The sequence below is a fragment of the Haematobia irritans genome, chromosome 2, assembly GCF_050003625.1.
Source record: "Haematobia irritans isolate KBUSLIRL chromosome 2, ASM5000362v1, whole genome shotgun sequence".
Lineage (NCBI taxonomy): Eukaryota > Metazoa > Arthropoda > Insecta > Diptera > Muscidae > Haematobia > Haematobia irritans.
In genome coordinates, this window is record NC_134398.1 from 94,258,074 (window position 1) to 94,282,623 (window position 24,550).

At 36.6% G+C, this 24,550-nt stretch overlaps 4 protein-coding genes across 4 annotated transcripts; all 4 read right to left on the reverse strand.

The window, feature by feature from the left end:
- Positions 1-777: 777 nt before the first annotated feature.
- LOC142224791 (uncharacterized) lies at positions 778-2,808 on the reverse strand. The gene has a single exon (XM_075294578.1). The coding sequence runs from the start codon at positions 2,806-2,808 to the stop codon at positions 778-780; it is 2,031 nt and encodes a 676-aa protein (XP_075150693.1).
- A 2,415-nt stretch (positions 2,809-5,223) lies between these two features.
- LOC142224792 (uncharacterized) lies at positions 5,224-5,682 on the reverse strand. Its single transcript, XM_075294579.1, has one exon. It carries the CDS (start codon positions 5,680-5,682, stop codon positions 5,224-5,226), a length of 459 nt encoding a protein of 152 aa, XP_075150694.1.
- A 462-nt stretch (positions 5,683-6,144) lies between these two features.
- On the reverse strand, positions 6,145-9,600 carry LOC142224793 (uncharacterized). Its single transcript, XM_075294580.1, has 7 exons — positions 8,892-9,600; positions 8,678-8,850; positions 8,211-8,606; positions 7,752-8,051; positions 7,332-7,621; positions 6,827-7,285; positions 6,145-6,670 (listed from the first exon to the last, which is right to left on the reverse strand). Exons 1-7 carry the CDS (start codon positions 9,598-9,600, stop codon positions 6,145-6,147), a joined length of 2,853 nt encoding a protein of 950 aa, XP_075150695.1.
- An 8,733-nt stretch (positions 9,601-18,333) lies between these two features.
- Positions 18,334-19,636, reverse strand: LOC142224794 (uncharacterized). The gene is made up of 4 exons (XM_075294581.1): positions 19,514-19,636; positions 19,142-19,301; positions 18,924-19,061; positions 18,334-18,764 (listed from the first exon to the last, which is right to left on the reverse strand). The coding sequence occupies exons 1-4, from the start codon at positions 19,634-19,636 to the stop codon at positions 18,334-18,336; spliced, it is 852 nt and encodes a 283-aa protein (XP_075150696.1).
- Positions 19,637-24,550: the final 4,914 nt, after the last annotated feature.

The following is a 24,550-nucleotide window of genomic DNA, read 5'->3' on the forward strand; positions in this document are numbered from 1 at the left end:
TTGTAAGGTCCGTCACAAGTTCTAGGTGAACCGCCTTTGTTGCAAAATATCGCAAGATATGCTTTCTGAGGTCGTTTTCCTCTTGTTTTGAAATGTACCCAGATTGGTCCGCAATAATCTACCCCTGCGTTTATGAAGGGCCTTGCTGGCGTTACTCTTGTTTCTGGCAAATTTTCCATAAATTATTTCAGAAGTTTTGGTTTTAATCTTGCGCATTGTATACATTTGTGAACAGTTTCCCGAGCCAAATGCTTTCCCTTGATGGGCCAAAAGCCTTGTCTCACCGTAACAAGGAGTGCGGTATGTCCGCAATGCTTATTTTCCTTGATTTTGACGATTCGAAGATTAATCGACTAATTGGGTCATTGAATGGCAAAAGCATGGGATGTTTAGCATTAAAACTCAAAGCCGTTTCTTCTAGTCTGCCTCCAACTCTTAAAACTGTATGTTCGTCCAAGAACGCCGACAAACTTTTGATTTGGCTTGAACTTTTAAGTTCTCTATGCTTCTCCAGTTGTTTAATATCTTTTTTGAAGTTAGAATGCTGTGCGATACGAACTATGACGATAAGGGAATCGTGAAGCTCAAAGGGAGTGAGGATTGGCCTGTTTTGTCGTTCTTCTTTACGGGTTTTGGAATTTTTGATAAATCTCAGAACATAAGCAACAATTCGTTGGAGTGTCTTAAAGGAATTCCTATGGTTTATTTTGTATAATAAGTTTTCTGCATCAACGGCCAACATTAGGTTGTGTAAGTGTTGCTTTCTTTCAGTGATGATCAAATGAGGAGATAGAAGAAACGCAGGAGGCCAATGTTTCTCGTCTCCATGAAGAAAGAATGATCCATGCATCCATTGAGTTGTTTGTGGTAACTGATGTGGGCATCCTTAGAACTAACGTGTCTCCATTGTTCAGGCGTCGTGTTGTCTTGAATTGAAGCTATACGATTAGCAACAAAGGTGTGAAAGGAGGATGATCTTGAATTGATCCAATTCAACACTATTGTAGAATCAGTCCAATAAAATGTTGGTACTGTCATCATGTCTAAATCGTGCTTAACTTTAACCGCCAAGTTAGCACCCAGCTGTGCAGCACACAATTCTAGCCTTGGAAGAGTTTGTTGTTTAAGGGGTGCTACTCGGGATTTCGCACAAAGGAGGTTTACAAGTATAATCTTATTTGGTAAGATTGTTCTAATGTATACTGCCGCCCCATATGCCTTTTCTGATGCGTCGCTGAAGATGTGAAGTTGAGTGTTTTGAGAAATATGTCCCTTATAGACATGTCGATGAACGGGAAAGATTTCAAGTGACTTGAGGTTATCTCTAAAATTTCGCCATCGATAGTCGAATTCTGGAGGTACAGCTTCATCCCATGAGAGATTTAGATTCCACAATTCTTGGACAAATATTTTCGCCCTGCCGACTACAGGAGATAGCAAACCGAGTGGGTCGAAAATACGTCCAAGATCTGAAGTGACCGTCCTTTTGGTAACTGACTTGATTGGCGCTAGGTTGACCTTTACTTTAAGTTGGTCAGCTTTGGGTAACCAGACCAAACCCGAAGTTTTGGTATAATTGGTTTCCTCTGTGGTGAAGTCAAGGCTAACTTCTTGGTCACACTCCGGAATGTTATGAAGCAGCTGGATATGATTGGCACTCCACTTTCGTAAACTAAATCCGTATCGCGCCATGACTTGTTGCAATTGGCGCTGGATTTCCAAGGCTGTATTCAAGCTGTCTGCTCCGCCCAGACCATCACCAACATAGAAGTTCTTTTCCAAAAAACTGGCTGCTAAAGGAAAATGCCTCTTGTTTTCCCGGCTTATTTCTTTCAGACAACTGATTGCTAGATAGGCGGCTGGTCTGGTTCCGTACGTAACGGTATTTAATGTGATGTAGTTGATAGGTTCGGTGGTATTGCTTCGCCAAAGGATAATCTGATATGGTCGGTCTTTAGGATGTATCAGTATTTGACGAAACATTTTTTCTATGTCTGTGGTAAACACTAAACGTGGCAATCTGAAGAGTAGTAAAATAGCAAACAGATCATTCTGTAGTGGTGGGCCAGTATGCAAAACATCGTTCACTGACTTTCCAGATGATGTTTTTGTTGAAGCATCGAATACAACTCGAAGTTTAGTGGTGCTGCTTTCGGGTCGTAGAACGCAGTGGTAGGGAATAAAATATTTTGCTCCTGTCACATTGTCTATGTTGACTTTAGTCATATGGCTTAGTGCTTCGTATTCCTCCATAAACTGTGTATATTGTTGTTTAAAGGTAATGTCTTTAGATAATCGCCGTTCCAAAGACAGGAAACGGTTGAAAGCGATACTGTGTGATTCTCCTAAAGAGCTTGGTTCGGCACAAAATGGGAGCATTACGATGAATCTTCCTTCTTTGTCACGTCCAGTATGCTGATTGAAGTGAGCTTCACACTGTGCGCCATATATCGATAATTGTTTCTGTGTATTATCGACTTCTTCCAGTTTCCAGAATCGTTCGATTGTATGGTTCATGCTGTCTTCATCAGTTAGTACCCCACATATTGATGTTAGCAAATGTTGATCAGATACCTTCCCTGATGCTATCCACCCAAGTATTGTGTTTTGTAAGATTGGAAGGTTGTCTCCTAGTTGGATAGCGAGTAACTGATGATAATATTCTGCGCCTAATAGGATGTCGATGTTGCCCGGACGGTTGAAGGTAGAGTCTGCCAGTGTTACATTGCTGGAAATTAGCCATTTATCCATGTGAATAAATTGAGCAGGTTGGGAAGTAATTATTTGTGGTAGTACGAATGCCTCCATGGCATATTAATAGTCATGCAATCAGGTGACTAATATCGACATCCATCTTGTCAAAGGAAGGTTGGCATCGAGCAGCAGGCGCAACTGTGCACCTGCAGATATAATTGCTAATAATACTGGATGCCTAATTCAATGAACGTATTGTAAAAGTAAAAAAGCTAGAGGTGGCCTGGGCAGTGATTTGTTATAAAACAATTTTCTTTGAAAATATCTCGTAGTGGATTGTCATATATAAATTTAGTACACATTTTTTAACCGGCAATTCTTTTTATTTAAATTTTAAGCAAATTGTAAACAAAATGCTGCTTCCATGCCGTCAAGAAGTCAAATTGGGATTGGACTGTATGGAAGCTACTATATTAAAACAAGATCCAGATATACCAAATTTGGTATAGTTCTTAACGATCTCTCGGTCTATATGGGGGCTATATTAAAACTTTCTCGAGAAATCAAAAAGGCAAAGCACGAGGTTGTGCAAAGTTTTAGCATTGTAGCTCCATTATTGAAGACTGTAGCGTAATTTCAAAAAACATACAGACGGTCATCGTTCTGTTTACGAATTCGCAAAATTTTGAATTGCCAATAACTCTTCAACCGATACCCCTTTAGAAATTAAATTCCTATTGATACAGTTTTTGAAAATATCGTATTATATATTATAGTGATTGAGAACAATTTTGCGTTTGGCGAATTCGTAAACCAAAACCAGCGGGATAATGTATGTTTAATTTTTCCATCTTTCGATACTTCTATACAATGCATTTATTGCAATTTATGCAACACTGAATTTTTTTCGGATATGAAATATAGAGACAAACACTTAAATATTCAAATTTATATGTTATAGTCTATCTCCCATGCTCTGGTTTACGAATTCGCAAAATGCAAAATTTTTAACTATCAATAACTTCTAAAACATTTTATATATTGACAAGAAATTTCATCCGTTTAATTTCCTTATTCATAAGAACATTATATACAATTTTCATATTATATATTATTGTAGTTCGGAAACTAGCGATTGGGAAAAGTTTCGCGTTTTTCAAATCGTAAACCAGAACAGTTATCTATGACTTTCTGTCTAAAGGTTGGTATTAAGTTTAAGATTAGCCGCTAAAATCGCCATCGTTGGTCTGTGAATACAATTTTATAAATAAAGGTGAAAAGGCGGGGAATTAAATAAAATAATTTATCAATGAGGGGAAAACAAATAAAAACGCAATTAAATTTTGGTTTTTAAAGAATAAATTAGAATTCAATTTATTGGCGGGGATATTCGTACCTTCGGGTATTTGAGAGAGAGTAAGTGTCAGAGTGATTTCGTTCAGTTATATGTCATTTTTTCATAAATCGTTATAAATTACAGGTGTGTATTTTACCATTCATTACATCTTAAAAATAATAGGTTGTCAACCTGAACATCCCGCCCCCCTTGCAGGAATGCAACATAGGGGCAAGCAGGAGCTAGGGGACAAAAGACGAGAATTCAGATAATATTCCAAAGGACATACATATACAAAAAAACATAAGCGTTGATTCAGTGATACCCAGAGTGCACATGGATTACAATAATAGCCGGTCCATGTCCGGTATTGGGGCTAACTGTGGTTGCGCTGGTCGTATTATGGCCACACGTGCATCGTCCACTGATGGTTCTCAGCTGCTGGGACTCTGGATTTCGTGCCACACTCCTGGAGACATTATTACGGCGCCGAGCATCAATGGAGCACCTTTGATGGCAATCACGTTGTGGTGGCTGTTTGCTAGCTCTAGGGACCTTCTTCGATTTTTGGGGTCAACTAACGACGGTTCTGGGGGATCTTCCCGCTTCCGCTGGTTCCCAAAAAACCTCGGGTGGAGCATTGTGTGGTGCTCACCACAGCACTCCATTCACCTTTCCCGACTCCTGCAATCAATCCTTTTGTGGGACTCTGCCAAGCAATTGAAACAATAGCCGAATTGCATTACGACTTTACGACGTCTTGCAGGGTCCATAGCTCGGAAACGCGGGCAAAGGCGGAGTGCGTGTGGTTTCAGACACACTTTGCATCTCACCTCATCACACTTCTTCTTCGGTTGGGCGACCTCAGGGCGTTCGTTTTTGAGACGACGAGATGGGCCAGACATGTCTGGAAATACGAAAAATGGGGACAGCACACACACAAAGAAAATAAAATGTTATTAATTTTGTTCATCAACAGGTAATAGTACGAGTTTGACAACGGGCCTTGTAATGATACAACTTCCTACCCTGAGGTCAATCACTCGCACCTAAGTAGATCGGGGCCTAAGTAGATCTTTTCGATTCTACCTATTTTCCACTGTGGTGGAGGCAAATTATCCTTCCTGATTACTACCAGGTTACCAACTGCAAAATCGCTTTGTGGGAACTTCCACTTATTTCGCTTATGGAGCTCAACGAGATATTCCTCTTTCCACCGTCTGGCGAAAGAGTGATCTATTCACATAACTTAACGACTCAATTGTCGTGTCCGGCTCCGGTGGAGAGAGAAGGGCAGAACCTATAAGGAAGTGTTCTGGGGTTAAAGGGGCCAAATCGTTCGGATTATCGCTCATAGGACTAAGGGGCCTTGAATTAAGGCATCCCTCGATTCTGGCTAACATAGTGCTCAACTCCTCAAAAGTGAACTTCTGAGGTTGAGACACCTTCTTAAGATGAGTCTTAAAACTCTTAACTCCTGCCTCCCAAAGACCACCCATATGTGGCGCACCAGGGGGAATAAATTTCCATTCCAATAATTGGAAGGCATTAAGCGAAATAAGATTTTGCTTCACTTCAGAAAGAAATCGGGCTTGGTCTCTGCCAAGAACATTAGAAGCTCCTACAAAAGATGTCCCATTATCAGAAAACATCTTAGAAGGATAGCCTATTCGGGAAAAAACCGAGTAAATGCAGCAATAAAACAATCAGTCGACATATAATTTGTCGCTTCCAAATGAATTGCCTTAGTCGCAAAGCAGACAAACACAATCACATATCCTTTAGTGATACGGCAACCTCTACCAATGTAGGACTTAATATCAAAGGGGTCTGCAAAGTCGACTCCAGTGCATGTAAACGGGCGAGACAATCTAGTTCTCTCAGGGGGAAAAGCGGCCATAATTTGGTCGACAGTTTTCTTCCGAAACGATATGCATGCACGGCAATTATGGATGATTGTTCTGACGAGATTCTTCAGTCTGGGAACCCATAATTCTAATCTCATCAATCTCAGCATTAATTAATTATCACCATGTACCGCATTCTTGTGAATATACCACAGGTACAGTCTGGTAAACCGGGCATCATAGGGTAGAATTTTGGGGAATCTCTCGTCATAGGTGAGAGTAGGGGAACGCGCAAGTGTACCATTCATACGCATAAATCCAAAAGAATCTATAAACGGATTGAAATTCAACAGAGGGCTCTTTCGCATTGTTCTCCAGCGCCACATATTCCGGGAAATGACGACGCTGGCAGAGGACAACAAGACTACCTTTCACAAAGTTGATTTCACCCTGTTCTAAATTGAAGGATGAATGCGTTTGTGTCGATCTAAACTTCGGGTGTATTCGATGAAAGAATCTGAATACATATGCCAAAACTCTCAGGGCTAAAATATCCTCAGGAGGGGATAATTGGTTCAAATTGACTCGAATCGGTTTAGTCTCAAGATTCGTCATGTTTCTAAACGTAGATTTGGGCCATTCGGACCGAGGGCGACATAACCAAGCTGGACCTTTCCACCAAAGTTTATTCGTTAGAAGATAGCGCGCTGAAGAACCTCTCGAGGCTATATCAGCGGGATTATCGTGTGATAGAACATGATGCCAATTATTAGTACCGATGGCACGGGGTCTTCTGAAGCCACGACAAAACTATTGTCGAATCAGTCCAATAGAATGTCTCAATTTCTGGGAGACTCAGCTCGGAGCGTATAGTCTCAACCATATCAACCAATAGAGTTGCACCGCAGAGCTCTAAACGGGGCAAGGATTCAACCCTGATTGGCGCTACCTTAGTTCGTGCTGCGAGTAGATGCGTGACATAATCACCAGGGGCGTTTTTAATTCGGACGTATATGCCGCATATGCTTTCTCAGAAGCATCACAAAATGCATGAAGCTGAACTTCATGGTCTGGGCTGAAACCAACCCATCGGGGGATCTCTATCCGTTCGATTTCACTATAGTCGTCCAAAAACGCAAACCATCTATTCAGAGTCATGGGTTTCAAACATTCGTCCCAATCTGTTTTGTCTTTCCAAATTTGTTGCATTATAATCTTAGCAACCATAATCTTAGGGGCCAGCCAACCAGCTGGGTCAAATAATTTAGCAATCTCAGACAAAACAGCTCGTTTGGTGACGGAAGATCTAGTAGGGGCTGAAACCAGCTTGAAAAAGAAAACATCTTTCCCAGCGTTCCAACGTAAACCCGTCTTGGCGGTACTCTCATTGGAAATATTCAAAAAGTCACTATCCAATAAATATTCGGGGGTAAATCTAACAAAAGGCCTTGCACATTAGAAGTCCATTTTCGTAGATTAAACCCGCAGCACCTAGAACCTCTATAAGTTCATCACGGCTCTTCATGGCATCATCTAAACTGTGAGCTCCTGCTAAAATGTCATCGACATACATCTGCGAACGTATTATCTCCGCAGCAGTCGGGAACTCACCCTCAACGTCATCATCCAGTCTATGTAGGGTCCGAATAGCTAAATATGGGGCACAGTTCACACCAAATGTGGCCTTGTTCAATTCGAAATCACGAATCACATCCTCAGGGGCTAAACGGAAAACAATATGACGCTTGATCGGGGTGAATCAGAATTTGTCTATACATCTTCTCGATGTCAGCATTGAAGACAAATCTAAATAATCTCCATCGGAGAATCAAAAAAATTAGATTTGCTTGTAGAACGGGTCCAGTATACAATACATTATTAAGACTAACGCCATTAGAAGTGGGACTGGAAGCATTAAATACCACACGTAATTTAGTGGTGGCACTGTCAGGCTTGAAAACAGCGTGATGGGGTAAATAATACACAGTATCAGAAGAATTTACCTTATTCTCATCAACCATGGCCATATGTCCCAAATCAGCGTACTCTTGTAGTACCCTGTCATACTGAATCTTCAGCTCGGAATTTCTCATTAACTGCGACTCATTTCGCTTAAGTTGAGAAATGGCATTATTTCGGGACAAACCAAGTTTCAAATCTTTGGGATATTCACGCTTAAAAGGCAGTGAAACAACATATCGACCATTATCATTACGATAAGTCGTTCGAAGGTATAATTCTTCACACCACCTCTCCTCTACTTTCGGTACATCTTAGATTTCCCAAAACCTAGCAAGTTGATCATTCAACTCCATGTGATTGTAAAATGATACCACCGACTGTAGGGGCTTGGTTTGGGTGACTTTGCCAGTCACGATCCAACCGAAAACTGATTTCTGGGCAATAAGGTCACCATTAGGGTGCTTATGAACATCAGTATGCATTATCTGAGAATATATGTCATCACCCAGTAAAAGGTCCATATGAGAACATTTTAGATCACACATCGTGATCTCGGGCAGGTTTACATCTAAAAGCTGTGACAATGAATAAGTTGGCAAACGACCAGTCAATTGGTCAACAACATACGCATCTGTCGACAGCTCAAAAGTTGTGTCAATAGGGGAGCACAATGAGATCCCAAAAACATTAGTAGACTTCGCCGATATCAAGCCGTTTAGGCCAACAATATTCGCAGAAGTAACTGGGAATATCGGCAAAGCATGTTTCTTTCAGGAAATGAAAGTTGCTTGCGAAACAGGATCGATCAATGCTCTAGCTGAGCACTTTACGCCATTACACAGAATTCTACCACAGGAACTACTGTGGAAAACTGTGATGTTTCCATAGCAGTTGCAAAAGTTTGCAACGAACGGGCAGCCTCTGATGTAGAAGTAACATCGTCAGAAGCTGATCGGGCTGGATTTCCCATATCGTGGATCATTCCAGGTCGTGAGCTAGAATCTCGACTTACTTGTGTTGTTTGCAGAAGAAACATATATTCGAGCTCTTACAATTGTTAAAAGTGTGCGACGATGCTAGACAATTTGTGCAACATTCGAGTCGTTTGACGGTTTCCAATCGATTGTTAACCGACATTCGTAGAAATTCTTCGCACAATCGAAGGGGATGCGATTCGGAACAAAGAGGACATTTCTGCTGAGGATTAGATGGTACAGTCGTAGCGAAGCTCTTAAAACTTCTGTTACCATTACTATTAGTACTTGATTTTCGCTTTGGGCTAGTAGGTTTTTTAACATAACTCGGACCAGATGTCGAAATATTATGGGCGCCTTTAATGCCAAAGACGGACTCAAGGATCTGATACCAAGCAGTCAAAAACTTATCCATTGTTTCCCATTTAGGTAGGTCAGAACTCGACCCTTGAGATTGCTCCCAATGTCCTAGGGTAACTTCAGGAAGACGGGTGTAACATATGAAAACAAATATAACGTCCCAATTCTTCGTATCAATGCCCAAAAGAGACAAATTAGGTATGCAGTCGTTCATAGTACGCTGCAATTGCTTAATAGAGGGACCAGATTCTTTTAAAACGGGTGCAAGATTGAATAAAATCTTGAGTTGGGCGATTACAAGAACCCTTTTGTTCTCATAACGGTCAACTAAATTTTGCCAAGCCATCTGAAAACCCTCATTAGTAATCGGACATGTCTTTATAATATCACGTGCTTCACCTTCCGTCTTTTGCATCAGGTAATACATTTTCTTAATGTTACTGATGTGTTCATTATCTTTATATAGGGCAGAGAACATATCTCTGAACGTGGGCCAAGATTTATAATCACCAGAAAAAATTTCAGTATCACAAGGGGGAAGGTGAATTGGAAGGGATGAACTAGAAGACTTCTTCTTCGCATTGAGCTTTTCAATTAAAGACTCAATAAGGGCTAGTCCACGAACATACGTCTTATATGTCGCGATATATTTTGCCTTAACTTTAGCAATATCGTCATTGTGTCACACAATTCCTCATAAATTTCACGGAAATTCTCCCAAAGTCGAATAATTTTCTGCTTATGAATATTGAGGCTGTGGACGGTGTGATCATCCTCTATAAGAGAAGTCACGAACATATCCAAATCAATTAAGCGGTCTGCGCTTTTAATCAAATTCTTGATATCAGACATTATCACTTTCGAATTTCGAGTTAAAATAATTAATTCGGAATAAAAAACCGGGGTTGTAGAACACAATTCCAACAACAAACGTAAGTGGGATTCAAAAAAGGAACGAAATTTATTTATTATTGGCAATAAACAAATATTTAATGTTTTTGTATATTTTTCATAAATTAAAAAAATATTCCAATTTTGGTCTTACCAACACCAATGTGCAACAAAACTACGTATTAGTATATGATACAATGTGCAAGAATCAAAAATATTTCAAACGGGCGAAACTACTGGGTTAGTTTGATATCACTGTTGTTTATTATACGAAACAGTCACAATTGCCTTTGACTTGCACTATTTTTCAATAATTAATCAATTAAAATAATTAATTTTAATATTTATTTTTCAATGTAAAATAATTTTCAAAATTATTTAATGAACAACTTTTGTTCCTATCGGGCCCAATGTGCAATGTTCAGTTACAACTCACTCGAACATGCAATGCAACATGTAGTACAATTGAATGCAACACACACACGTATGTACGTATAACAGTCAACCACACTAGAGGTGTGCGCGTGACACGAAGTTTTCGTGACACGCGTGATTCACGCGTGAGTCACGTGATTCGTGAATGAAATTTTGACCAAATAACGTGAATGTGCGTGAATGGGACTGAACAAAAATGTGTCGTGCGTGATCGTGCGTGAACATCAAATTCTGTTCGTGAATGTGCGTGAGTAAATTTTTTTCAAAATCACGCTCACGACAAAATTCACGTTCACGAAAAAATTCACATTCACGAAAAATTCACGCTCACGACAAAATTCACGCTTACGAAGAAATTCACATTCACGAAAACTTCACACCCACGATGACATTCACGTTCACGAAAAATTCACTCTCACGAGAAAATTCACGTTCACGAAAAATTCACTCTCACGAGAAAATTCACGTTCACGAAGAAACTCACATTAACGAAAAATTCACGCTCACGATGAAATTCACGTTCACGAAAAAATTCACATTCACGAATTAATTCAGCCTCACGAGAAATGACACGTTCACGAACCTATTCACGCTCACGACAAATTTTATATCTACAAAAATGTCTTGCTCACGATAAAAAGTATGTATGAAATATCTGAAATACTAAAAATTAGAAATTGTATTGGACTTCATACTAGATTTTATTAAAAACAACATTTTCATTATTCATGTTTCGCAGCTAAAATTTATTTTTTAATAATTAGCTTTAAAAAGTAAGATTTACTCAAGTATATTTTACTAAAATTTTTAACATGTATGTAGTTTCATGGGGTTAAATTTTAAATCCTATGAACATAGCCCAGCAAAAACTGGGTAAGCACTAGTGATTCTTTCAGTAATACCGGTAATCAAAAATTTACTACTTGCAGTATTACCTGGGATTTAAAAATAATAACTTACCTGTGTAGGCAAAAAGTGATTCTTTCTATTAATACCGGTAATCAAAATCATATCTTGAGGTCCGGGTTCGGCTCTACAGTATGCACCGTTAATAGTAGGGATACATAATGCCAAATTATATTTCAGAAAAAATTGCCAATAAAATATACCTTTGTTTTCTAAAGTTTTATAATACATAATTGATGTTACAATATAACATCATTGAATAGATCCATGTCGTGGAGCGTGGTATAGTGTGTTTGATTATAAAACAACGGAGGTGAGTTCGCACTTTTTGGGTATCTTTATGGTAAAGATATTATTTTTGGAGAGCTGGTATGCTTGCGAAGAAGTACTTATTTTTCGACTGCTGGTATGCTTGCACGGAAGTACTTTCCTCCAATGTCATGCCCGTGTAAAAGTATTACTACTGATATATGTACGAGGAAGTTGTTACCAATTTGGCGCAGGCATACTTGTACTCATACCTGGTAATAGGAGTTTTTGCTGGGAGTGTACTCAATGAACTATTTGAAATATATGACGCATATTAAGCAAAATGTCCAGTATTGATACTGCTTTCATTTTTATATCGAAAAATTCTGAATAATGTGTTGGGGTATAACTGACGTCGTCATTCCGGTTGTAACACATTGAAATACTGTTCTCATACAGAATAATATTCTGGGTCGTGGTGAAACTCGATCTAGCGATGCCGGTCCGCATGTTGAAACCTAATTTCCGAACGAAACAAGCTATCGATATAAAACTTGGTATAAGTAGTTGTTATTTATGTAGGTGGATGATATTACAAATGGCCCCCATATTTGGCTTCCGGAAGAGCAAATTTCCATATTGGTCCTTAGTTATATATAGCTCCCATTTAAACCGCACTAGTAATATGATCTGTTTTGAATGGTATGATTTAGGGAGAACACACACAATTTAACGTAATTTTGGGCCTGGTTTACTTGCTAGATATATCGAGGACAACCATTCGGACGAAAGATTTTTTTCTATGCATTCAAGACATTTTCTACAGCAAAAAAAGCCGTATCTATCGCTATTCTTTATAACGAAGTCAATTGTTTCATGTAGTATTATAATTTCATGTATTATATGATCTTTGACTACATTTTTAAACATAAGCAGCATTTTATTTTTAGATATTGCCACAGATTAGATATCAATCACAGAATTAATAAGAAACAAGAAGCCTTATTTGATTAAACAATAATTGATTTCTTCCGGCACTTTCAATGAATTACTTAATTGGTTGTGGTCGAAACTTAATTTTTTAATTGAGGCAATAATTATTTATTGTATTGTTTATTTATTTATAATTATTGGTTTCTTCGATGAAATAATTTATGGTAACTTTACTAGAGTTTACACTTTCTTATGTGCTTTCTGATTATATTATAGTTGGATTTTTGTGAGCGTGCGTGAAAAATCCCTCACGCGCACACCTCTAAACCACACTACTTGATAAGAGAAACGGGAGTGGGGGTAATAATGCAAGCTGTTGTTTTCGTTTGGTTGTTAGAAACCAAAGACAATAAACTCTAGGAAGATAGGAAATTGGCTACTGAGGAGATCAAACCATTTACCGTGTTAGTTTCATACTCGAACCAAACGCGTATACGACAAGTATTGACATATCATTAAAATGCAAATAAAAATAAATTAAGTGCACGAAATAAATTTCCATAAAGGGGAAAAAAGCCTAAAATTTAACATTGTTTTATTAAGAAAATTAAGTTTTTCATTTAAAAAATAAAAACGAAAAATAAATAAAAAAAATTACAAACATGTATGGAACTAACATGGTAAATGCAACATTTGGTATGACGCAAGCCAATTTCCTATCTTCCTAAAGTTTATTGTCTTTGTTAGAAACCAAAAACAATGGAAGATGAAGATGGGAAAATGGCAGCAGAGGGTATCAAACCATTGATGGCGTTCGAGCAAACTTGTCGTTTATGATTTTTTTGTTCCACAAATTAAACTAAGAATAAAAAGAAATTTATATCAGGGAATGACGTAGAACAATCGGTCAAAAGTTTCTCATTATTATTTACACAAAGTTTAACATCATTTGTGAGTTTTTAACAAAAAATATTGCAAATTAAAAATGAACGAACGTGTATGTATCGAACACCGTAAATGCAACTTTTGGTATGACGTCGCCCATTTTCCAATCTTCCTTTTCTATTGTTTTTGTTAGAAACCAAAGCTTATGGGCAAATGAAAATACAACAACAACACACAGGCACTTGTGCACTTTTGTTTACTTTATTTTCACCACTAATAAATATCAACAACTTTACCTTGGTGTGATAGATATTATAGGGGAAAACAATGGTGATAATCAATAATTTTGGGGGTAAAAAATACCAAATATATCCAATGGATTTTCGGGTTCTAAGAAGAGAAGCTCAATGATAAATTATTTTATTTTGAATTTCGGGCGGTTTAATCCGGTTCGAAGGAATTAAATAAAATAATTTATCAATGAGGGGGGGAAACACATAAAAACGCAATTAAATTTTGTTTTTTAAAGAATAAATTAAAATTCAATTTATTCACACAAAAAATTATCTCCAAATTTTTTCAAGTAAACACTTAATTGAATTTGGAAACGGATTCAATTAATATGTTAAATGATTCAATTAATTATTTAATCAAATCCGAATAAAAACCAATTAAAAAAATGATTGATATTTGTTACGTTTCCAATTAAAATATTAATTGATTCAATCAATTTGTTAATCAATTCGGAAATAATTTTCAATTACAAATGTGATTGATCCAATCACCTTTGTGATTGAAACTGAATAATTTTGAGCAATGGAAAGAGCGAAAAGAGAACAAGAGAATGGGTATTTATTCAACAATCTATGATGGAGAGATCAGTCTGTGGAAGTAACTCGTAACGAACGGTTGGGTCGCGTAAATTGAAAAACATGATTGCTGCATTCAAAATGTGTGCATAAATATTTTGAACGCAACAACAAATCATAGCAAAGGGTTGAAATAAATAAAGTGTGCAACAACAAACGGCCGCGTGGTAAATGTTTGAAAAAAATATATGAGAGAAAGCATTTGAAATTACCTGTGTTTTGTGGTATTGTAAAAATGGAAAACAATCTACGTTTATTGAAGGTAAGAAATTGTGAAATGTGAATACCGTTTTCCATTGAAGCCTGTTTACATTAAACGGACTAAAATAATATATTTTTTATTAATTTCTTTTAGTGACCAATTTTATTTCGTGAAATTGACCAATTAATCCCATCAACTCCATCATTTTATCAAATATATAAGAATATGTTTGCAATAAAAAGTGGGTACATTATTGATCTTTTAAAATTATAATTTTTTTTCACTCCTAGTTTTCTTAAAACCAAGCGCGGTATGGGTTTGTTGGAAGATTCACCTTGAAGTTGCGAAGTGGCGTTGGCATTAAATTGCATTTTTGTTTTACCTGCCTTTTTCAGTTTGAACCCAAGTAGAGAGCAGTATATCTGATATATAAACTAATGAGCTGAATTATGTAATGGTAAAAAGTTCTTTCTTTTGGATTTCAAAATATGAAAAATATCCGAAAATAATAAAAATATGTATATTCCATTTATATTTTTTCTATTTCCAGAATTTGCGAAGTCTCATCAATAGAATACCAAATATTACCTATTATTGCCATTATTTTTGTCTTTGATTGGTTCAAATTTTAATAGACGATTTTAATGTGTGGAAATTTTGGAAAGGAATTGTTACTAAAATTAAATTACCGAGCTCCTTAATACACCTTTTTATGCTAAAAGACTACAACTGCAAAAGAAGATTATAAATCTGCAACCTGGAACTAAGAATTGAACTTGATATTCTATGCAGGTAATGTTTAACAAAATTAACTTTTAATTGAACAAAATTAAATTCGAATTATTTTGTTTACTTTCAGAAAAACTAATTTAGCTTACAGGCTGCTGATTTATTGGAAATCTAGGCGCATCTACATATTAGAAGGAACATGCTAACATGGTTATTATTAAAAGGAAGATAATGATTTATATAATTTTTTTTCACCCTATAGTTTTTATGGATAGTAATTCTATTTGTAAGTTATGTTAGAACAAAACACAAATGACAAGAACCAAATTTATTTGTCTATTGCATAATTCAAAAAATAATAAAATATTAAATACACCCAGAGAAATGGTTGGTTGTAATTCGATAATTACAATGAGGAAATTATGTCAGTAACTTATTTTTTGTTACAAGAACAATGTTTTGATTATTTTCCCCATTATACATTCAACACGACCATAAAAAAGTTCATAGGATCAAAACGAAATTCCCATAACCATTCAATTGGTTATAATAACCAATGCCGATAAATTTGGTTTTATGCTGCATAAAATTGTTGAGCTAACCACCAGCATAGTGAGACTTACATCATGGGAATCAACAAATGGTTGGTACAACCAAAAGTTGAGTATACTAATAGAATCTTAGTTCAATTATAGGACGGGCGTAAGGTAGTTGTTGCAACAAATAAATATTTATATCAACATCGACATGGTAAATGGTATGACGCTACAAAATTTGCAAAACGGGGAACAACATTCACTTGATAATAGTCCGCAATACATTGAATAAAGTTTATCCCATAGAAAAGAAGTTGCCTTCAGGTAAGTATCGCACCGATTTATAAAAAATGAATATTACAAAAGTTTCCATAAAAATTGCAGGCTTCATACACCAACAAACACAAATTCTTTTTACGGCAAGCGAGCTTTTTTATTGTATTAAGAATACAGGAAGAGTCTAAGTCGATCTATGTTTATATCTAGAGGCTTAAGGAAGAAATTTCTGGCAAGTACATATTGAATTAGGTTCTGTAGTTTGACCACATAATTGCAACCTAATAACCATCTGTCATTGGTATACAAACATTACCCATAAAAAAATGTAAATTGATCTCACATATATGTAGATCAAAAGCCTTTGTTGTTAGCACCTTTTGTATTTATTTTCGTAGTTTATTATGATTGTAAATCTTGTAATAAATTAATAAAATCTCAATATAATCTGCCCTTTCATTTGATATTGGAATTTGATTAGGATAATAGTAAAGAAAATCGAGGGCGGTTGCACCAACAAACAAAACAATTAATATGAAATTGCGACAACCAATGCAAAGTTGATATCATTTATAGTTGATGGAACCACCTGCTTCGGTTGGCAAATAATTCGGTTGAGGCAACGAATTTGTTTTCTGGGTGTATGTTTTATAAGAAACACGCATTTTTTTATTTCAAAAGAATAAAAAAAAACTAAATACGATTTTGGGGTCGCAATATATAAATTTTTTGATCGAAATTTATAGCCAATTTCAATTAATTATTTAATTGAATGAATTAAATAGTTGATTGATTTTTGTCGCGAAATTAATTAAAATTTTAATTGATTCAATTAAAACTGTGATTGAATTTTATGTTAAAAATCAATCACTTTTTTAATTGATTCAATCACACAATTAATTGATTCCGTGACAAAGGTCAATTAAATCTCTAATTGAAAATCGTGTTGGTTTTCAATCAAAATGGGTGATTGATACTATCATTTTCGTGATTGAAGACATTTCAATTAAAAAAATGATTGAATCCGCGATTTTCGTGATTGAAATCAAAAAAAAAAAATTTTGTGTGTTGGCGGGAGTATTCGTACCTTCAGGTATTTGAGAGAGTAAGTGTCAGAGTGATTTCGTTCAGTTATATGTCATTTTTTCATATATCGTTATAAATTACAGGGGTGTATTTAACCATTCATTACATCTTAAAAATAATAGGTTGTCAACCTGAACAAAAGGACCTGTTCGAAACCGAAATTTTTTACTAGCATTGGTAACATTTACGACATCACTAGGCTTGATTTTTTGATTGAAATCTAAATTTTTCGGATCACGGGAGTCGATATCGATTTTTTTTTTGGTCGACAATTTTTTCGATTGGTAAATTGCAATCGTAAAACATTTTTCGCTTGTTTTTTACATTGTTTTCTCCATATAGGAATAGTAAAAATATTAGTTTTAGTTCGAATTGTTGCTAATTTGTAGTAAATTTACATATAATGAACATATTTTGAATATTTAGGACTAATGCAACTCCAAAAAATTTGAACAAAAATCACTCCTCCCTGAGGGAGTTCTCTCGTCGTGGTCGCTTGTCGTTTGGAATCTGCCAATTCCGCTTCGATGTTCCTATGGCGTAGCATTGCTCCAGTCCAGTTCGTTACGATCTCGTACACACCATTCCTCTCCAGAGCAAGTACTACTTTCTCGATCTTTGTGTTATTGAAGGCACCTTCAATATCCAGAAAAGCCGCCAATGTGTATCTCCGCACGCTATGGATTTCTCAATATAATGCACTACAGAATGTAGCGCAGATTCCACCGATTTACCCTTTAAATATGCATGTTGGCAGTTTGACAGCTTCTTATCCAATTTATTCCATAGATGGTTATCCAAGACTCTCTCTAGAGTCTTCAATACGAATGATGTCAGGCTGATAGGTCTGAAGTCCCTGGCTGTTCCGTGTACTATTCTGCCTGCTTTGGGAATAAAAATTACTTTAACCCTTCGCCAAGCCTTCGGTATATACCCGTGCTCCAATGACGCCTGGATATCGAAAGACTCCTGCAGCATCCACGGATATATTCGGTCCAGTCCCGGAGACTTATAAGGACCCAAACTATTTAGTGCCCAATTGATGCTTCGTCTTGTGATAATATCAGAGACCTCCTCTCTTCCTCACTCGAAATCTTTAAAACTGCACGGGTCCGGTGCCATGTTTAACTCACATTCTGGAAAATGTGTGTTAAGTAGCATATCTAGTCTTTGCTCTGGTAATTCGTCCATGTTCCAATTGGTTTCTGCAAATTCCCACTAAACTTAAGCTGTTTCGATAAAAGTTTCCGTAGTCTTGCAGTATCCTTTATATTTGATAGTTCCTCTATCACCCGAATGAAGTCGTTCCTTTTCGCCTTTCTTGTCTCCTTTTTGTACTCTCTCAGACATTCCTTATATTCATTCCATGCCTGTTCAGTGCCGTTTTTCCTGGCCACATTATACAATTTCCTAGATTTCTTTCTGATGTTCATAAGATCCTTATTCCACCAAGCTTGATGCTTGTTGTTTCGTGGCCGACTGATGGGGCATGACTTGACGAAGGATCGTGACAGCCAGTGTTCCAAATCATTTGCCGCCCTTTCAATGTCGTCGGGTGCGGTAATCATTCTTTCCATACTCAAAGTCGGCGCATCTACCAGATGGTGCCGGAATTTGTTCCAATTTATCCTCCTTGCGTTTCTAAATTCGTCAGCAGATTTTCTATATCCTGTTCCTAACCTGAATTCTATATATTTATGGTCTGAGTAGTTAATTTCCTTAGATACTTTCCAGTCCGATATTGTAATCTTACTTGTAAGATTGCTGAATGTCAGGTCGAGCACCTCTGTTCGCGTACGGGTTTCGAAAGAATGTCCTTTTCCTCGGTTATGCACCACTATCTGATTCTCAAGAAAGCATTCCATAAGACTCTCACCTCTGGAATTCGTGTCTGTAACCCATAATTCGTGATGAGCGTTCGCGTCACAGCCAATTACAAAATCCCTGTTTTTATCAGTTCTCTCACAATACGAGGTGGTGGCAGTTCTCTCACAATACGAGGTGGTGGCATGATATCATCATCGTGCGAAAAGTAGGCCGATGACACAACTAATTGTCTCGCCCCAATACTTATGATCAGCGCTGTCTGATCTCTATCACAAAATTGATTCAAAAAGAAACACTTTATATCCTTTTGTACCAGGACACAGGACCTTATTTTATTTATATGAAATTTCATATAGTTTCTATGCTCCAGTCCCATCACCGCTCCTTTGTTTGTCCATGGTTCCTGCACCAGGGCGATACCTTTTTCGTTCCTAAGTAAATGGAGGATTAGATTAGTTGAAGCCAGCTCACAATGATGCAGATTTACTTGAAGCACCTTCAGCATCATTTACTTACAGGGCCAGTTTTTAATTTCTCCTCCGCTTCCTTAATAGGTCTTACAATAGCGCTGCTAAGGCCTACGCTAAATCGGTGACTGTTCGTCTCTAGCCTCTCCAAAGTCTCCGTGTTCACCGCCATGACAACACTTCTGCCTGCGTCGGTGGGGAGTCCATTTTCAATATCGTTCAGTCGTCTGTTGAGTAATTCCTCCTATTTTGGGCCTTTAGCATCCCAAGTAGGCGATCTTGCGGCAAGATGGGCCCCGTTATGAAGACCCTCACTCTGGGTTGCGTCTTCACTTCCGCTTCGGGAATGACTCTTAGTTTGGCTCCCTCCCTCAGTTGCAAGCCCTCTAGGGCTCCCTTCAGCCAGGCAAGGGTTTCCTCCGTCTTGCAGTGTAGGATTTTATTCCCCGGCTTTGACTGTATGTTGCCAAAAAAAGGTGCATCATCCTCCACTTAGCGTAGCTTTTCCGATACCTCAAATAGCAATTTACTCTCCAATATTCTCCAATTCTCCTCCTTAATTTTCCTGTCCCTATTTGAGTCATCTACTGTTGCCACTTTTATACAGCCTTCGTTATATAAATTCTTCCCCTGGTCCTTTCGGGGTTTTTTGACCATAGTGACCTCTGTAGAATTCGTGTCCTTCGTCCTCTTCTTCTTGTGGCGTCCATATTCCTCGGAGTCAGGGTTTAGTGACACATCCTCTGTCGGAATTTCAGATCCATTAGATTTCTCGGCGGGATTTCGAGCTAGGCTCGGCATTCCTTTCGAGCTAGGCTCGGCATTCCTTTCGAGCCTCTAATGGCTGGACGCACACAATATCTCCGTACTATCTATCTTTCCCCTAGCCTGAGTGAGGGAAGACGAGCTTGGCTCAAATACCCTACTTTTCTTGCCTCCCTCTTCAGCTATGGCTAAATCGGCGCAAGTGGTTGGGCGAAAGTTCAATATAGGGTTATATCCATTATCATATTTCATAGTACCTTCCATAATCTCCTTGTTTGTGAGCTCCCACTTCCTTATCGTCTCATTTGCTTTAAATAGCCGCCTTTTATCGTCCTCAGACATATCAGCTTTTCCCGCTTATTTCTGCTTCAATCTAAAGGCCTCTCTAACCCTTAGAAAGAAGAAGGAATCAGACGATGAAATGCCGTCTGACCGATCTTCGACGGCAACCTCCACATCCCTCATCGCCTCCACCAGCGACCCAGTCACAATGGTCGATGCTGGTATTACCGATCCCTCCATGCGTCTCTGGTGCTCTTCGACCAACCTCTTTGAGTTCGTCAGTCGCAAGGTCTCCATCTCGGACAGTGTGTCCTTCTTCGATAGTCTTCGAATGCACAATCGCGCATTCTTCAAAGACGACTTCGAAGAAATTGATAACGCATTTGAAACCGTATCGTCTCCAAAAGTCTCATTAGATGCCATGCTACGATTTTCACTCATTTCGATCTAAATTATCCGTAAAAAGGAAAAACACTTAAAACTATAGAAAAGAAAGAAAACTATACTACAAGAGTAGTCATGAGACGTGAACACCCCTACTATCAATATCAACGCCATCTATCGACGAGTTGTGAAATTCAATGTACATATGATTATTAAACATACCCAATAAACACAGGATGAGCGTTTTTCAAATGCAACAACTTTTCAGTTTGAGGGTAAATATAATTTTCAACATAAATTCAACTTGACTTGAAATAGCTCATCTTCAATGCATCTTCAAATTGTTTGCGAATTACTTCCAATTTGCCAAAATGTTGACGAAATCTTTGAAAAGGTGTTGAAGATAATATGAGAAAACTTTGACAAAACACTACCCTAAAATGCAACGAAAAAACCATTTGATTTTCAATACTTATTTGTGCAACGAAGTTCGGGGTCAATTGCAAGAAATAAAAAAAAGGAAAATTTTAGACAAATAACCAAATAGTTTATAAAAATACGCAAGTGAAAATAAAAAAATGAAATAAAACTTTAAGGAAGTCACTAAATGTATATCTCTTTGCAGAAAACTAAAATTATGGATTCTACGTTCTTGAAAACATTAAAAAGCTGACCAATGAAAAAATGGTGAACAATTAACTGGAACTGCTTCAAATAGTTTACAATAATTGGTACGTCAATATGTAAAACTAAATCAAAACTTTAGAGAATTCACTAAATTTAAATCTCTTTGCAGAAAACCAAAATCTTTGGATGCTACATTCTTGCAAACATTAAGAAGCTGACCAATGAAAAATGAGTGGCTTATCGACAAGAAAAAGTTTCCAGAAACTTTACAAGTGCAACCAATTAAAATTGTTAAAAACAACAAATTGTTGAAATCAACAACTTCTGGATGAAAATGGGCATCACATCGTCAGTTTAATTCATATGCTATTATCAGTTTAAAATGGATATTTTGTGAATTCCTTTTGCTGGAAATCAATTCTAACACGCGGTCCAGTACGTTCCTAATTTCAAATTGCCCGCATGTTAATAAATTTTAATGCTGTTTTATGACACCAAAAGGAAGGAAAACGAATTATCAATGCAAAAGTGTTTACTAATAATGTTTAAGATATTTAAAGTTTTGTTGTTTGTTTTTTTTTTTTTTGTTCTTATTTGTTGATATGTTTAATAAGATTATTATTTATCAATTGGTATTGTAGTGTATTATGTAGTGTAGTGTATTATTATATATTTTATTTTGATGAAAATGAATAAATTATACAAAATTCATAGAATTTTGGCTTTGACTTTCAATTTGAAGTGGGGATATCATTCATACAAATTTAGGTTGAAAAGTATTTGCAACGATGTTAATTTTGAATTTGACTCGCATCGAAAATTGTTTGACAAATTATTGAGTAGCGATGCATTTCAATTTGAGGATAACACTTGAGATATTATTGCTAATGTGTTGAATTTCACTGTTGAGGGTAATGTCTGTTTTTTGTTGAGAACGCGATTTTCTCAACAATTTCTCAACTTGAATATTACCCTAATCCTTTGAAAAAATGTTTGAAAAATTTTTGAAATTTAGCATTTTTCAAACGTTTGTGTTTATTGGGTATCTCTAAACATCACATGCTGGCATTGCCAGATACAAATTCAGTTTAATAAAGTCAAAGGAGAAAAATGAAGAAGGAGAAAATAAGTAGTAAACAAACAAGGAGAAACACAAAAGCTTTAATTGAAATTGAAATGTGAAGAATAAAAGTACCAAGAGGTGGATACAAAAGTTAAGCTTGTGAAAAATATAAATAAAAATAACAGGTGGAACAATCGAAGTGACAGAGGAGTGAAAAAGCAATCGTGTAAAAAATGATAGTGAGTACTGGAGAGGCAGTAAATGAAGTGTTTACGAGAAAGGAAAACAAACGAGAACAAAAACAATTTCCCTTGGAGGCGGGGAAAAGAAAGTCGAGATCAAAAAGACAAAAAAAGACAAAGGTACCAGAAAACTAATGCGACAATCCAATAAGTTTATTATTTCTCACTCCGTGGGTGAACTTACCAAACTTCAATTTTGTTCGGTGCACAATCGTTTAAATAGGAAACTATTTACCCTATGTGGCCGTAAATATCACAAAAACTTTTTATTTGTAATACAAAATACGGAGCTACCGCGAGTAACATCATCAAACTTCAGAAGAAGAAGACCGCGAACTTAATTTTGTCATTTTGTTCTGCTTCGTTTTTTGCTGTTGGCAATGCTAGAGAAATTGCATCAAATTTCGATCGAATGCCGTGATCCAAACTTTTAATCGTATCGACAATTTCTTCGATACGATTATGAATTCGATATCGAATGCCGTGGCATTGAATTTAAGCCTAACCAATTTATATGCGGGGATCACTTTCTTCCCGATCAGATAGCTACTTGTGGAAAGAAGTATACACTTCTCCCAAATGCAGTTCCCTTTGTGGTGAACAGAAATCAATCTCCAATCTATGAGTATGATTTCCATTATTGTAACTTTAACAAACAATATATTATAATTTTAACTCTTTTAGCCAATCCATTGACAATTTAGGAAATGTGTCAATCAAAATATCTGAAAATATGCAAATTTCATTAAATCATTTATTTGGTAAATTATAACAAATTGTAATAAATTCTTTACGATTTTTTTTAATGAAATGAAATTTAGTAATACTAATAATAGTAATATTTCTTGATTTTGTAATAACAACTATTATAAAGTTATAACTATTATTATTTAATAAGTAATATTAATTAATAGATACTATTATAAATACATAAATAAAATTCCTCTGGGTGTAAACATTGCCCCATGCCATTGAATCTGAAATCTTTAAGAAATAAGTATGCATTAGATGTATTTTCTAGGTACTATACATTTTAAGTGAGGAGAACAACCTAAATTTCACAAAAATATATAAGTTAAAGTATATTTTTTATTATAGATATATTGTAGGAAGAATGTCTCCAAAATCGGTAAATAAAGGGACAATAAAAAATAATAAATTTGTCAACAGTGCCACTGTGGAGTATCAAGCAATTCCAAAAGTGAAAGAAGATAAAACACAGCTAATCAAATTGCAAAATCAAATTAAGGACTTGGAAATACAGCTTTACCAAGCCAACAAAGTAGTGTCTTGTATGCGGTCTGTATTCACTGACGGACAAATAAAAAAATAATGTGTGTGTGGAATGGAAAGATATATCAAATGCTATTTGTTTGCATGCCGCTGGGCCAAGAGCGTATAATCATCTGTATAAAAAGTGGTTTCCACTACCATCAGTTTCGATTTTGCAGCGATGGAGCCGTAAAATTGAAGTAAGAGAGGGTATTTTAGATGCTGCCTTAGATTTTCTTAGGTACAAAGCGGATATGTCGCAAGAAGACAAGTTATGTGTATAATCATTTGATGAAATGAAGGTCATGGAAAGATACGAATACGAGCCATGTGATGATTGTGTCAGAAAGCCTGCTAAGTACGTCCAAGTCGCAATGGTTAGGGGCCTTTGGAAATCCTGGAAACAGCCCATATATTTTAATTACGACACACCTAGGGACGCAACAATATT